The following is a 16,814-nucleotide window of genomic DNA, read 5'->3' as shown; positions in this document are numbered from 1 at the left end:
AGACTGCTCCCAGTAGAAGTCCAAAATACTCACAGATCTTTCAATTCTAGGTCAAGTTGTTCCAATAGATCAAATAGTTCACGTTTCACCTTATCGACCGCTCTTTTTTCACCTTCCATTTACAACTTTTTTCTTTCATCGCCCATTCCATCACACTCCGTGGAACTCGGTTTAGATCCACAAAACACATGTGATCCACAACTTTTTTCCTTTTATGATATTCCTTTGGCATAAAACCAGATTGCATCATATTTAAAATTAATATTCTTCTTATCCTTGCTTCCAGCATCGTTTGTAGGAAATTGTGAGCGCTCCTTCCTATCTCTCTCTCTCTCTCTCTCTCTCTCTCTCTCTCTCTCTCTCTCTCTCTCTCTCTCTCTCTCTCTCTCTCGTTGATTTGTATATAGTTGTTGTTGTTGTTGATTGAATTCAGTTGAAAAGAAGATTTCTTGCTTACGAACGACGACGACGTGAACGACGTGAATTATATCTCAAAAAGAACTCGCGATAGATGCGAACGACAGTCACGATGAAGGAAGATAGATGCGAACGATTCACGTAAAGAACAATATTCAAAATAATACTAAATCAAGACCTTGATGGACCGAGGTGACTTCGTTAAAATTCTTACGTTATTTTCTTCTCTCTGGACGTTAATTCTTCTCTCTGATTAATAATTCGTGGTTGTTTATGTCATTATATTCGCTGATGTTTATACTTTATCTTGCATTTAATTCGAATAAGAAATTATACAGTCCTCTGACTTTGATATAGAATTTGATCTTCAAGACGAATGAACCTATATGGTAATTCTAACCTGCCAAGTAAATAGATCTTAACTATTTACATCTTAGTAGTGATTCTTGGCAGGTAATTCTCTAAATCGTTTTCATAAAATGTTTAAGTAACCTCTCTGTATGATCAGGCACACTCTGACAGAGCTTCATCATAACTTCAATCACAAGCTGTTATCATTTCCGCGCAAACCTCAGAGGGTCCGACTGTCTTCCTTGCCTTTATCTTTCTCATTGCTGTTATTATTTTCTCTCTTGTAACACGTTCAGCTCGTCCCTCTACTGTGTTGGCATCAATTATTTGGTCGCATTCCTTCTCTTCATTCATGATACTCTCCATTTGCACCTTTCGTATGTTCCCCCTATCCTTTTCTATCACGCTAATTTTCTATCACTCCTTCTGATAAATCTTCCACCATTGACATCTCTTGCTTCCTTTTTCACGAGTCTTGTCATCTTAAAGATGATGTTCGGATTCTTGTCTAATTCATTCATCTATTCCTCAGCGTCCCTTTTCATAGATCTTGCAACCACCTTCTTTGCCTTCATTGTCTTGTTGTCTTCAGATCTATTTTTACACATCTCTCTATATGTAACCTTCTTTCTTCCAATCACCTTGTTCACCTTCCTCTTTCCACCACCGTGTGTTGCTTCTACCCTGTCTTCCTTTTATTTTACCACATACCTCCTCATAAAGCCTGCATTCCTTCTATTTCAATTCTCTCTCGAAACCTGCTTCCTTATTTTTCGGCTTCCATACTTTCTTCTTCAGGTTTCTTTCTTCTCATAAACTTTTTCAATTCCTTGTCAAAGTCTCCAACAATTAGTCTATATTGCAGCTCATATGGAATTGCTTTTACATATTGGTCGTCTTGATCGTGGCACATATCCACGTGCCATCCTGACTATTTTTTTCCTAAAAGTAATAACTTTTGCCATCACTATGTCACTCCTCTTGCACCTTAACTACGTTTAACAGAGTTGTTCCTTAACTAGAATTCTTGTTCCCCCAACTCCGTCTTCCTTTTATATCATTAGTTTATGAGTTGAGCTCCTTTTTCTCTCCATCTCACCTTCTGTAAAGAGCGCACATTCACTCGTCTTTCTATCTGTTGTTGGCATTTTTCAGTTCCTTTTCTATGTTTAGACTTTGAAAGCCCGGTGATTTTTCCCACCCCCTGTCCATCTAAGGGCTGCCAGGGACTGGGGGACAATGGTTGAGCTTAAGATTTTGTTGGAGCAGTGAATGACGGAGTGCATTCCCTTGCTAACCTCAGCGGTGTTTCCATAGAGACACGATCTCTAACTAGCTGGCCATTGACTCAAGCGAGTTAATCCGCCCTTTGCAAAGTTTTGTTTTCAGTCCCAGTGGGTGGCTAGCCACCTTTCTCCATCGGTGCAAGACGTCACATTTCCCATTGTTTTAGAACAAAAGACCATTGTCCTCTAAAGTATTGGGGTCACCCACCTCGCCCCCCCCCCTAAGTGTCCTCTGCCACTACTTCTGAGGTGTTTCTTCAAACTGGTGTTGGCGAAGACCGGTTCATTTTCTCTGCACCATTGTCTCCAACGTTTTCTTCTGTTATTCTTTATTCCAAATATTCATACAACGTCTTTAACGTCTCATTGCCAACTTTTGCATTCTTGTCACCCATGACGATGATTATTTCCTGAGATCTAACATTGCCACTTTGATATGCTTATGAAAACCTGTTTATAAATGGTAATTATCAGACTGAATCGATATGCTTAAATGTATTTATTTAAAAATTTTTACACCCGAAACATTCGATGCAATTTTTTCTCCTGGTCTTTCAGCTCCAAACAAGACATAAACAGCCTTTTCTTTTTGGAAAGTTCTTTATCTAATTTCATGGTTAGCTTCAGATGTGTCTTTATCAATAGGATTTTGGAATCGTTGAATTGTCTTGATAAGAGTCTTGTCATGAAATCATGTAAGAACCGTGTGTTGCATTTGAAAAGTGATGGTATTAAAGACCATTTAATACACTGTTTAAGGGTGACTCGTTTATCAATGAATGCAGAAATTCTGAACAATAACCCATTTGTAACTGGGCCAAATGATTTAGACGGAGGAGCAAACAATAAGAGTAAGTTGCTCGATTCAAGTGATGATGAGGATTATTATGTGAATATTGAAGAAGTTTAGATATTGTTTCTGGAATAGATTATAAACGTTCTGCTTTTAAGAGCAAAATTTTATTTTTATTGGAAACGCCCCTCTCTAATAAATTATAAAGTATATGATATAGGTATATTTTAGGGCTTTTATTCGCATTTTTGTATATTTTTGCTAACTAAAAAGGGAGTTGCAAGCTGTATTGATTCCAAAATTGGCAAGGTCAAATGAGCAGCAATACGTTTGGTGTCGTTACAGATTTTAAAAATGATTTAAAGAGATTTGGAAAGACAGGATTAGAGATAAAAAGAAAGATAGAAAGCTAAGCGGATAGGTTTTTCGATTTGCTTCTAGGCAACTATCAAATTTACGTTTGATATGCTGTATCAAAAACGAAATTGGCAGTAGTCAGTGGTGTCTTTTTGAATAGTACATCTCATAGAAACCTCTTACTGAACACCTACAAGCTCTGTAGGTAAATCAGTGACTAAAACCTAATCAACAATGACAAATTGTGGCTCTCTTTACTTATTTTTTTGGAATGAGCTTTTGCAGAACGTATTTCATATAATACAGTGTAAAAGAGAAAGGATAAACTTTTTATTATAGAAAATAAGGCTGCTTTACATTGTTTTATAAGACCAAGTAGAGCATTGATCGTGTTGCAGAGTTCTTATTTGGACAAGTGTGAACAAATTCATTTTTTGAAGACTGAGAATAGAGCGAGATAAAAATAGGGCAAAGGGAATATGTGTGTGGACAAATTAGAGCACTTTGTATCTTTTTTGAGATAACAAGGGAGCACTGCAAATAAGCTAGTTCTCAATTAAGTTCTCTAAGACTTTTTGAGACTTTGTTATGACCTCATAAAATTATTTTCGATGAAAGGCCTGCAATAGTTCCATCATTGTTATTAAAAAAGTGATCAGAAGGTATTTGATATATGTTCAGCAGTGAACGAACTTGGAGGCATAAGAATGATTGTTGCTTTGATGAGTGATGTCTAGCATAGATTTAAGACGATTTTTACTGGGCCAGTTTGTATCTAATCACGGGGCAAGTTTATTGGTATCCAGGTTTCAAAGGTTTTTGCCATTTTTTTTCTGTTGGCAAGATGTTATAGACCTTCAAACGCCATTTTGATTTTTTGTAGACACAACTACTTCTTACAACATTCCAGATGAGGATTTTTGTTTTTCGTGTTAGGAAGCAATCAAAGTTGTACATAAGGTGAGTTTGATTTTTGAAAGCAAATGTGAAGTAAAGTTAACTATTTTATTAATTTTTATTTATCGCTGATTTTGAACACAGATTTATTTTGTGACAAGCATATTTTCCCTCGTCTTAGGACAATCATATGACAATGCTGCTAATATGTCCGAGAAATTTTTTAGGGTGCTAACAAAAATTAAAGAAATTAGCAAATGTGCACCCTTCGCCTCATGTGCCCCTCATTTGCTCAATTTGATTGGTATCAAAGCAGCTGAAAGCTGCCTCCAAGTTGTTGCATTATTGTCACTGGTATCCATACCTCTTTTTTTCCATTTTTATTCATTTCTTTTTTCAAGGCTTTTTTCAAGGCTCTTGCTTGGAAAGCCTTTTTTCTTCATCTTTTTACAATCAGCATTTTGAGTATTGGAGTGAGACACAGCAAGCGCCAGTTGATACATTATTCGTTTTCAATTTAAAAGGTAGTTCATACTCTTTTTCTTTCTCTGTGAAGTAATGATGATGGGGAAATCTTCAATCCAGTTGGCGGAAAGCTAAAAGATGTTGACATCAGAACAACGTTTGGTGTTGTAAAGAGTGAAAGGAACCCATTGAAAGTATGCATGTGATATGAAAGCCTTCCTAGTGCAATCACTGAAAATGCATTGCATTGCAAGGCAAAAGCTGTCAGTGATAATTCTTGATATGTGTCATTAGTTACACTTGTTATTCAATTGATGTGAGACAGGAATTTTTTAGATTGATAGCAACCTAATTACTTTTTAGAGATATCGAAACTTTTTCTGGACAATTGATGGATTGCAATCCCTTGATATTTTGGAGTAAAGTCGATATTCAATTAATAGCTTGTGCAATAAAAGTGATATCTGGCTACAATTTATATTTTGAAAATGGCTTTGAAAAAAGCAAACATTTCACAACAGATTAACTAAATGTTTTTTTTTCTGACACTCCTCAGAGCATAAAACGTCAGAATAAGGGACCGAAAGAACACGATGAAAAATATATACCCAGTTGTGGATCGAAAGAGTAAAATATATATACCCAGTCTTCTTGATAGCCGTTGTCCAGAAAGCTCGTTTTAAGATTGGGGGGATAGGATAAAACAACATGCTCCTTCCAACATAAGAAACAAAACTGCCCCTCAAATAGAACAGCCTCCTCGATCTTGTAGGTCTAGAAACACTGTGATTCTGCCATCGGTCAACATCTTTTAGACAACCCAGATTGTGCAAAACTCTATAATGACGACAAGTTTCGGATAATTGGCAGAGCTCGGTCGTCCTTCCATCTAGCAGTTTTGGAATCGATCTGCATACAAACAAAAAAGCCGCCATTTTGCAGACAGAAGGAGTTCGTTTTCTCTCTTGGACTCCAGTGGTAATTTTTCTTTAGGCACGCGGCACTGATTGGTCAACTATACCGGTCTTGTGCTTGCGTTTTTCTGATTGGCCTCTTTCGATCCACAACTGGGTATATATTTTTCATCGTGTTCTCTCGGTTCTTATTCTGACGTTTTATGCTCTGAGGAGTGTCAGACGAAAAAGCTTTCAGTTAATATGTTGTGAAATGTTTGCTTTTTTCAAAGCCATTTTCAAGTTATGTACCGCCAAAAAACTGTCCAAGTTAAATTTTTTTGCAACTTAATAAGATGGATTGCAACTCAAGAACTTAATTATTGCAACTTAATTATTCTGCATAAATTCGTTTGGTTGTATATATTGCTATGATTCCTGAGTGATTGAAATTTATCTTTTGAAGTAAAGAGCCTCCTTGACCAAAGCTCACGAGGACATCTCTAGTAATACAGAAGTGATAAGTGAGTTACGCTGATTGTAAAATCGTTCCCTATTTCCAATTATAGGTTATTCTTATCGGATTCAGTCGTTCATTGCAATCTTCAACCTTGTACATAAGTGTAGATGGAGCAAAGAAGTGGAACGCTGTCAGCATTCCATTTCGTGTGAGGCAAGATGAGCCTATCATACCTCATCCAAGCAAAGAAGAATGGCTTCTCGCTCTAGAAGATGGACCGTCAATGGCGGTAGGTATTTGGCTCAGCCTTTTCGCTCTTTTATTCATCACCAATTAGTTCCGATCTCTTTTGCAAATCGAGATGGTAGATCGATGAAATTGACAAGACGTGAACAAGCTTTTTTCTTTATTAGTCCGTAGAACGATCATCATATTAAGGAATTTTTATCAAGGCCTGAATTCGAAAAAATCGACCATGGTGAATTGTCTTGAGAAGTATCTCTTCCTGACTGTTAAGATAGCATGATCATCATGATTTTGTAAATTCGACAATATTACTATGATATTGAGGATTCTTTCAAAAGTCAACGGCAGTAAAGCCCATATATATTGTCTCAGGTTCGCAAGTAACTTTATAAGTGTAAGATGAATTATTTTAACTGTGTTCTTCATTACTATTATCTGAGACCCTTTTTCATTTGAACTTCAAGGTGTGGCTCTCTATTGACTTTGGATTCAACTGGATGAAAATGAAGGACCAGGCATATTCTGTAAAATGGTAAGCCTGTTCTTCTCATATCTAGGGCTTTTTCTCAATTTTGTTGCATCTCCTCGTGCCGCATGAATTTTGTTGTTGTTACCCTTCCTTAAATCTGCAACCACAGCATTTTTACCAATCAGTCAATCAAAGTTAATTAATCACCTTCAAAATTCATGTTCAAAATTTACTGAACATAAGCAGAAAGGGCATTTACTGAATATCTTTTAGATATATGGTGTAAATGTTCATGATCTATTTATTTATTTTATTGCTATTTGTTATGTCTTCTCGAGGCTTCTTGTCATTCTTTTCTTTCCATTTCCCAGTCTTTTATGCAATTTTCAGGGGAGCGGTAACTGGACGTGATGCAGATGAGAGAGTTATCTTTGTTACAGTGAAAGAAAGTATGGCAGGTAACTCTGACTGTATCTGGCAGTGTCCAGTTATGCTTTTAAAATACCCTTGTGATTTGTCAGTTCCACACAGTAAGTAGTCAAAATCACTTGAATTAACAGAGCTTTGCCAGGAAACTTTTTCAAACGCATTCATAGTTATTTTGCACATAGAAAAATCGTTATATTAAGAGAATTATACAGTAAATTTTGTATTTTGAATTAAAATTTTGCAGAAGCTTAGCAGATCTTGAAAATATTTGTAAAAGTCTCCCAGGGTAGAAATGAGGTTGAAGAAATGAATATAAGATTTTTTCCAGTTTTTCTAGAGATGAGAAACCATATTTGTATGCGTCAAAATGACGAGGGTGAAGCCCCTAGACTGACATTTCAGAGTCCTTCTGTGCCTTTTTTCATTGCTGTTGACCCAATACCAATAACCTGGTCGAATCTTGTCTCTGAGCTAACAAGAGCTAAAATTTGAATACTTTCGCAAATTAGATTTTTTGCATATGTGCTTTCTTCTTTCCATTTAGGAATATTTGTTGGCCATGAAAGTGCACTTTGGAGGTCAAAAGATCTTGGCAAAAGTTTTTCATGTACGTAAAGTTTTTGAATCAATACACAGGCAGTTGTTCAAAACATGAAAGAACAAATGGGCATAACCCCTTTCAGTAGGACTTTGCATGAATTCGTGTACTTCTCCCTGGCTACATATGCAAGTTACAATCAATGAACTGATTCTTTTCATTTAAAATTTTGCATTTAGTGATGCAATGCACTATTTAGAAAAATAAATTGTTTAATTGAAATAATGTTTAGAATTCAAAGGGCAATGATCTACTTCCCTCCAGCTGCTGTATCTGTTATTATAAATAAAGTTATTATAAATGTTTGACTGTGTAACTTGTACATAAAGCCTGTTCCCGATCTTTATCATGTGGCGCCTTCCATGGATTTAACTCAATTTATCAATGTGAATATTTTTCCAGTACTTCACGATCATGTGTACAGTCTTGGCATTCAGGGAGTCTTTCTATTTATATCAGTGGATTTAGACAAGGTATTTATCAAACCAAATTTACGTTCATTGTTGGTGCATGGAAGAGTCATGAGGGTGATTTTATGAAATATTGTTCATGGGCCACTTGAAAACCAAACATATCTTGGCAGACATTATTTCCACAGATTGTTCTCGTTTGATTGTATATTGCAAATTCTTTTTGTTATATCCTTTTTTGAGAAACTTTTTTGATAAGCTAAAACGAGTGTTGAATTTATCAGTTACTTACTGCTAAAAATCTGTTTAAAAAATACGTCTAGGTTGGAATTGATTTGACGAAAGAGTGAAACTGTTTCTCTTCTTTCGTAGAAGGCTGGATTGCGCGTGATGCATGTTTCCAAAAACAATGGTGATGTTTTCCACAGAGTCCATGTGCCCGAAGTTACTCCTGAAAGGGTAAGTTTTGTTTGTATGTGGTTCATGTCGCGTCAAATACATTAAATTGTCCAAATTCAAACTGATCTTGTTTAAAAGTACATATTTGTATTGCAGGATAATGCGTGATCTTATCTTAAAGGTGTTTTCTAACATGATGAACGTTATTGGCGATGCTTAGCAACAGCTGTGTCTTTTCGTAAAAGAGAATACATGATATAGTTATAGAAATGAATTAAAGATTAGTTATCAGTTCTAAGGCCCCTTTTCCCTGGATTTGTCAAAAAAGCTTCAGCTATGCACAAGTATTCCAACAATTTTGGCAAGGATTGTAGATTAATTACATATAGAGAAAGTTCATTCATAAAGTCAAGTTCAATTTTCGCTCTCTTGTGAGCTAAGAGCAAGATCATAATAGTTTCTGTAAGGCTAGGCCAAATCAAACCACCGCAGCAGACAGTTTGTTATGGCGACAGCTACCTAACTCTGGTTCAAAACATTTGAAATAAACGCTATCATTCCTGGTTGTATTAGGTCTAAAAATTCCTCTTCATGAACTTTTGGTTCGCACATACGTCTTGAACAACACTCGCTTTTGCTCCATTCCATCGCTAACCAGGTGGGCTGTTACTGTGCTGGCTCATTAGGCCATTGTATTTTCATGCTCCCCGAGCATCATCAGCAAAACCTCTTGACGTCACTAGAAGCATGCTTTGTTTTGCCTCTTTTCTGTGTTTTGTCACTTCCCGAGCCTTTTAACAGCACATTCTACCTTCGGAAATAATTTAATTCATCGAAATCAGTGAAAAGTTTCACATTGGTTTCAAACAAAACAGATGTGGTGATTTTTTGACCTCAGAAGCTCTTCAAGGAAATTTACGTGAGTATCAGCCTGAGCAGTCGATTAAGAGATATAGCCGAGTCTCGATATAGCTAACTGGCAAAGCGAATAAAGAATCAGCAAAACTCTAATTGATCACGTCCCTACCACCAGAAAACAAAACATATCTGAGATAGATGTCTTTTAGTTGCCGATTGTTGGTCAATGTCTGGTTTGCCGAGTGCGTAAGATAGGCCCCTAAAGTCTAAAAATCATGATACCAAAGATAATATAAGTTTCAAAGTCTTAGCAAATTTGATAGGGTAGCTTTCCTTTACTTTGTATAACAGGTAGAATGGGAAACCATCTTGAGCCCCTTACCAACGATTTAGACATTATGGCAGCCACATTTCAAAAGACTTTCGAAGGAATCCTGAACATTCACACACTTCTGAGGAGGCAAAAAAGACATGCACCGTGGATCATTTATGAAATTAAAAACGTATGAAAGAAGTAAAAGAATGGAGAGAAAGATGGGATAAACTCTTCAGTTTTGTGACGAGGATACAAGGCTTTGTGTGTGAGAAGGAAGAACCGCAGATAGCCTGTCCGTCGGATTCTGTGAATCTTGCAATGAGTATAAAATAAATACGAAAGATACACAAAAAAATGTGACATCGAAAGAGAACGGATACAAGGCTTTGTGCAAAAAATGCCTAAAGCAATAGACATGCTTTTCAGTCATGAAAATTGTGAATATTTTCTGGGTACAACTGAATGAACCGTATCTGAGAACTGACTCGCTACATGCAGAGCAGCTGAAATACCACCAGTCTATCAGATTTCTTCTTGACCTTATCGCTTCATTAACAGAAACATGAAACATTTCGTCATACCACAGTTGTTGCTTATATCTTCTCTTTTAATGCAAAGGGTTCAGAAGTTGAGCTGAAAATTTAGAGGAACTTCAATCTTGTCCGTTTGTATCAACGCCATCGTTTAAATATCTAGGAATAGAAATGTATAAGAAGATTATACCTTTTTTGGTAAACCTAAAAAGCCTGAAAGCGTCTGTTCTCAGGTTGTGAAAAAAATGCTTCACAGCGGTACACCTTTGTTCTTTCTGTTTTGCGAACTGAACTGCAATTATAGTTGTAGAAGTATTTAGTTCAACGTTTCAAGACGATTTTTCAGGTAATTTGCAGGAAATTTTGATTAAAAATAACAATACTGCAAAATGCAAATTAAATTTTTAAACCAACTTGCTTCTTTAGCTAAAACGTTAAGTATGCAGAACTAAAGGCTTAACTCATCTTTGAAAATATTCTTTGAAAATAAGTGTATCTTTGGAATCAAGTTTTTCTTCTCCCGCCCCCTCCGTTTCCGGAGCAGACCAGAATCGTATGAACCACCGTGCATAAATGACCGATTTTACTCGGCCTTAATGTCGCAAAAAATTTTCTATTGTTTATAATCCTCGCAGGGGGACCAAAGTTTTGTCCACCCCTGTACAAGTGATTCAAAGCACCATGAGCAAAAGACTTGATTTGATTTGATTTGATTGAATTGATTTGATCGATTTGACTAATTCATTGATTTGGTTTGACTTCTTTCATTTGTTTGTAAAAAAGTATAGTACCTTAAAATACTGGAATGAATATTTTATGATGCAGAACGTATCTACTTGTTGGAAAAAAGATTAGTTTCATTGCCATCCTTTGGTTTAATATTCTCTGCAAATTTTCATAATTTTTTCAATCTGTATCAACCAGTGAGAGAGAATTATTTCCTATTTTAGTTCTATGCCATATTGGATATGAGCGAAGGTCAGATATTCTTGCACGTCGACGAACCATCAGGCAAGTTTTCTCCTTCAATCTGTTCTCTTTAAGATGGTATGATGTAAGAATTAGATTTAAACGTTAGATGAAATAAAGCGAGATATGTTGCTTCAGGAATTAGTTTATACATCACATGATAACTTTGGCAAAGAAATGATACAAAACCTTTGCGTAGAATTTTTCTAGTCATATGCAGTAGAGTGGCGTCGCCCTCTTGGTGCACCGGCAGGAATCCGTATGATCTGAATACGTCTTGTATAATTGTAAATAGAAGTAGACTGGGTTAGTGTTTTTTCAAAAACCACGCGAAAATAACTTGCTGACGACTTTCCTTCAATTGTAAGCTGTTTTTGACAAGATATTTTGACAAGATGACAAGATTGCCGCATTATATTTTCCGACAAGTTTTTCAAGTGCTTACCCTGAGCCATTTCGTGAGTATCCTTAAATTCTTCGCTTGCCTTTTAAGTAACGTGTAACATTTTCCTCTTTTTTCTGAGCTTTTTCTTCGTAATAATAATTTTTTGCTGTGGTTAACAAAGCCGCCCTCCTGTGTCAACACAATGAAATTATGAGCAAGATTTGAAAAGTTAGCGCCCTGTTGGCTCTCCTTTTGCACGCTCCGAGAATTTTGATTGGCTTTTAGAAATTTGCTGGGGTCAAAGTCATTTGTCTACATAACGGAGTTAGAAACAAAGAGGTAAGATGATACATTTTGAGAAAATGAAAACATTTCTTGGTGAATTAATTGAGAAAAGTGTTTGTTAAATTTATTTGGTTGGTTTTGAAAGATCAATTATTTACAAAAATTAATGAATTTCAAAGTCTATAAAAGAATTGTCCAAGGCCGGAGTTGTTTATTTCCATGGCCACCCCCATATGAGTGCTGCTGATAGCAAAATGATGCAAGTCCAATATTTTGCTGTTTAAATTTTTCCTTGATATTCTCCGAGTTGTACTATCTCTGATATTCTCTCTTTTCCAATGTGACCTTAAGCTTTTCTCCGTTTCCAGTTTATTATAATGCCTGGCACACACCCTAATCCCAGTGAACAAAATTCTAAATACACCGAGGCGCAATTGAAAAAGGCAATCCAGGATTTAAAAGATGGATGTTCAATTCGCAAAGCAAGCAAAAGTAACGGGATACCAACTACAAGTTTGAGCCGAATTGTTAAAAATGGGCGAAAACAGTTAAGTTTTGGAAAGGAGATCGTGCTTACTGTCAAGGAAGAAAGCGCATTGGCAGATTGGATTAAAGAGAGCGGGGAAAAAGGGTTTGGAAAAACACCTGAAATGGTTTGTGAGGCTGAGAAGCAAGTGCTTGATAAGCCAGGCCGAAAAGTTAAAATTTTCCGTTTAAACAGGCCAAGGAAGTCATGGTGTCATGGTTTTTTAAGACGGCATCCGCATCTTCAAAGGTTAAGGCCGAGAAACCTCGAGTTGAATAGAGCGTCAGCATGCAGGAAAGAAGTTGTATTTAGTTGGTTTGATGGTTTTGAAGAATTTCTGAATGAGCAAGGGATCACCTGTCCAGACCAAATTTTCAATTGCAATGAATCTGGGTTCCCCCTTCAAGCATGCTCTTCGAAGAAAGTTTGTGTCGAAAAAATGATGAAACGTGCTTTCCATCTCACCAGTGCCACGAAGACTTCTATTACGACGCTTCAGTGTATTTCTGCCAGATATGCAAAATCCTGGTGTCGTATCAAAGCGCATATTTTCACCTGGTTAAGTCTTCGTTTAAGAGCCCTGTGATCTGGCCGGTCAATCGACATGTTATCCAGCGGTCTGCATTCGCTCCTTCCCAAATATTTTAGCCAAGCAACATGGTAACAGCTTCAACTTCATCAACCACTGCCACTTCCACCCATTCATCCACCGCTGCCACTCCAGTTGAACAAGAAATTCCGAAAGCAACATCTACTCCGACAAAGCCAAATGAAGTTAATGCCCACCCTGTTTATCAATCTCTTTCAAGAATAGAAGAAGTGGCAGGAGCAGCAAGAGTCAGGTTATTTGAAGAGAGGCTTAGCGAGGGGTATGATGTCGAGAATGATGCTATTTTCATGGCACGAAAAATTTTGAAGCCGAAACACGAAAGCATTGAAAGAGTGATAAGCGATTCAAATATCAGCGTCAAGTTTACACGAAGATCTTTGCCCGATTATTGCAAGTATTTTAGTTCATCTGGAAGTAAAAAAAAGGAGAAATGAACTCCATTGAAATTTTTGTCGGATAACTTTAAAATGCTCAATTCTGACCTATTTTCTGTCGAATTTGTTAATAAAATGATAGGGTAAAATAGGGGGCATAAATCCTTTAAAATTAACAGTAACTGGTTGAGCTTAACACAGGGCTTTACTGCAGCGTTTTAGTTCCCTGTTTCATAATTTATTGCAGTTGAAATGTTTACAGTAAAACGTAACTGGTTGAGTCTAACACACAGGATTTGATGCCATTTATTTGTTGATTCAGGCTGGTGTAATTGCCAATTTGTTATTATTTGCTTAGAGAAATTCCTATAAAAGCGAGCTCCTCACTTGTCGCTGCGGTGGAGCTTATTGATTCTTTCTGGTGCACCACAAGGGCGACCGGCCTAAATCTCGTCAATCGAAACAATCATGTGTTTATCTTGCTTATACTAGGAAACTATTTTGAATATTTACCTTGAGTTCTAACGGAATATAAAGCATACATTTGGAAAGCTGCAGGTGATATTAATTGTTCTTATACGTTGGTAACTGTTTTTTACACAGCTTCAAAACAACAAGGTGCACCAAGAGGGCGACGCCACTCTAGTTAATGTATCAATACTCAATCAATCAATCAACCAATCAATCAATCAATCAATCAATCAATCAATCAATCAATCAATCAATCAATCAATCAATCAATCAATCAATCATACCAATCAATCAATCAATCATCCATTCAATCACTTTAATCAATCAATCAATCAATCAATCAATCAATCAATCAATCAATCAATCAATCAATCAATCAATCAAAAACTTTATTAATGTGTCAAAAAATATTTAGCTTACAAGCTAATTGGGGACACAACGAAAAAAAGTATATAAAGTTAAATTAGAGCATAAAATATGAAATTACAGTATAATTATTAAAACAAAAATTTCCAAAAATCCTGTGTACAACTAAACTACAGTCTACAGTCTAAAAGAGTTTCTATGTCCATTCTTTTTATACTTCTTTTGAATTGGTTTATTGTTGGCACCTCCTTGATGGCTCTCTTTAATTTGCTCCACAGATTTGCTCCAAAGTATCTTACTGAATGTTTTCCTTCTTTTACCGTACGAAATTTAGGAATTACAAAGTTTCCTTTTTTTTTAATTCATAAGGAGTTTCTTTTATTGCAAACGTATCCTTTATAAAATGTGGGGCTATGCCGTTTTTAACTTTATAAGTAAGTATGGCAATGTCCTGAACTCGTCTATTCTGGAGAGATGGCAGGTTTGCTTTCATAATTCTCTGACTCACTCTCTGGGACAAATTGCTGATATGTGTGCCAAAAGTTAGCTCATCGTCAACCTCAACACCAAGCAGCTTGAGACATCTTGTTTGCTGTGCTTCATTGTTTTCATCAGCCATCACTTTTATCTTTAGATTGCTTTCTTGCTATTTTGAATTACCAACGCTTGGTATTTGTTTCTGTTTGCTTTCAGATGATTGTCCTTGTAACATTGTGAGGCCGTCTTGATGTCTTTATTCAAACGCATCTCAACTTCATTACCGTTCTCTCCGGAATAATAGATCTGATGATCGTCGGCATACATGCTTATCTGAGAGTGCATTATTTTGAAGACCAAGTCATTTTGAAAGATATTCCACAACATGGGACCAAATGCTGATCCTTGTGGGCATCCTCTGATCCTGTGTTCTTATACGTTGGTAACTGTTTTTTACACAGCTTCAAAACAACAAGGTGCACCAAGAGGGCGACGCCACTCTAGTTAATGTATCAATACTCAATCAATCAATCAACCAATCAATCAATCAATCAATCAATCAATCAATCAATCAATCAATCAATCAATCATACCAATCAATCAATCAATCATCCATTCAATCACTTTAATCAATCAATCAATCAATCAATCAATCAATCAATCAATCAATCAATCAATCAATCAATCAAAAACTTTATTAATGTGTCAAAAAATATTTAGCTTACAAGCTAATTGGGGACACAACGAAAAAAAGTATATAAAGTTAAATTAGAGCATAAAATATGAAATTACAGTATAATTATTAAAACAAAAATTTCCAAAAATCCTGTGTACAACTAAACTACAGTCTACAGTCTAAAAGAGTTTCTATGTCCATTCTTTTTATACTTCTTTTGAATTGGTTTATTGTTGGCACCTCCTTGATGGCTCTCTTTAATTTGCTCCACAGATTTGCTCCAAAGTATCTTACTGAATGTTTTCCTTCTTTTACCGTACGAAATTTAGGAATTACAAAGTTTCCTTTTTTTTTAATTCATAAGGAGTTTCTTTTATTGCAAACATATCCTTTATAAAATGTGGGGCTATGCCGTTTTTAACTTTATAAGTAAGTATGGCAATGTCCTGAACTCGTCTATTCTGGAGAGATGGCAGGTTTGCTTTCATAATTCTCTGACTCACTCTCTGGGACAAATTGCTGATATGTGTGCCAAAAGTTAGCTCATCGTCAACCTCAACACCAAGCAGCTTGAGACATCTTGTTTGCTGTGCTTCATTGTTTTCATCAGCCATCACTTTTATCTTTAGATTGCTTTCTTGCTATTTTGAATTACCAACGCTTGGTATTTGTTTCTGTTTGCTTTCAGATGATTGTCCTTGTAACATTGTGAGGCCGTCTTGATGTCTTTATTCAAACGCATCTCAACTTCATTACCGTTCTCTCCGGAATAATAGATCTGATGATCGTCGGCATACATGCTTATCTGAGAGTGCATTATTTTGAAGACCAAGTCATTTTGAAAGATATTCCACAACATGGGACCAAATGCTGATCCTTGTGGGCATCCTTGTGTTGTTTCCTTCCATTCACTTCTTATATTTCCTAGTTTGACCCTATTCTGTCTTTGCTCAAAGTAGGATGTTATTAATCTTAGAGAATCCTCGGCCAGGCCATAGGATTCAAGCTTTTTTAGTAGGAGACTTGGAACCATGGAACCAGGGGGAATTTCAAAACCTCAATCAGTCTCAGCAGCGAAGTTTCTTTGCTGCTTTGTTTCTTGTATGCTGTCAAGCACGGGCTTAGTTTGTTGTGAAATGAATGTGTAGCTTGCTCACTGAGCGCCTTCTCAAAAACTTTGTCAACTGCATTGAGAACTGTTATTGGCCTGTAATTTTCATAGACGTCTTTATCTGCTTTCTTGTGAACTGGTGCCCATTCTCCTTTTTTCAACTCGATGGGCCACTTTCCTTGCGTAATGCATGAGATATATAATGATGTTAGAGATGGAGCTAGTTGTTCAGCATTCATTTTTAAAAAATCCAGGCGTTATTCCATCGCATCCAGTGGATTTTATTGGGTCTAGCGATGACAGAGCTTCTTCGACACTTTTTTGAGACATGAAAGGGAGTTTCAATTCACAACTGACATCAAAGTTGTCTCTGCTAAAGCATTGATA

At 36.4% G+C, this 16,814-nt stretch overlaps 2 protein-coding genes across 2 annotated transcripts in view; both read left to right on the top strand.

The window, feature by feature from the left end:
• Positions 1-16,814, top strand: part of LOC135692629 (sortilin) — a 44,643-nt gene that overhangs the window by 4,260 nt on the left and 23,569 nt on the right. Inside the window, exons 4-12 of the mRNA XM_065210826.2 lie at positions 4,088-4,164; positions 4,658-4,760; positions 6,029-6,208; positions 6,630-6,697; positions 7,025-7,092; positions 7,608-7,670; positions 8,064-8,134; positions 8,444-8,530; positions 11,128-11,188. Coding sequence (XP_065066898.1) covers positions 4,088-4,164; positions 4,658-4,760; positions 6,029-6,208; positions 6,630-6,697; positions 7,025-7,092; positions 7,608-7,670; positions 8,064-8,134; positions 8,444-8,530; positions 11,128-11,188 — 778 coding nt within the window. The remainder of the gene's footprint in view (positions 1-4,087; positions 4,165-4,657; positions 4,761-6,028; positions 6,209-6,629; positions 6,698-7,024; positions 7,093-7,607; positions 7,671-8,063; positions 8,135-8,443; positions 8,531-11,127; positions 11,189-16,814) is intronic.
• Positions 12,185-12,929, top strand: LOC135692700 (uncharacterized). Its single transcript, XM_089112414.1, has one exon. The coding sequence runs from the start codon at positions 12,194-12,196 to the stop codon at positions 12,926-12,928; it is 735 nt and encodes a 244-aa protein (XP_088968540.1). The 5' UTR covers positions 12,185-12,193; the 3' UTR covers position 12,929.

This window comes from Rhopilema esculentum, chromosome 3 (genome assembly GCF_057945365.1).
Source record: "Rhopilema esculentum isolate cy_ngs chromosome 3, ASM5794536v1, whole genome shotgun sequence".
Taxonomy (NCBI): domain Eukaryota; kingdom Metazoa; phylum Cnidaria; class Scyphozoa; order Rhizostomeae; family Rhizostomatidae; genus Rhopilema; species Rhopilema esculentum.
This window is presented reverse-complemented; position numbering and strand designations above follow the sequence as displayed.

Bases quoted from the DNA above. Each gene is read 5' to 3' on its own strand.
- LOC135692700 (XM_089112414.1), top strand. From the start codon at position 12,194: ATGCCTGGCACACACCCTAATCCCAGTGAACAAAATTCTAAATACACC.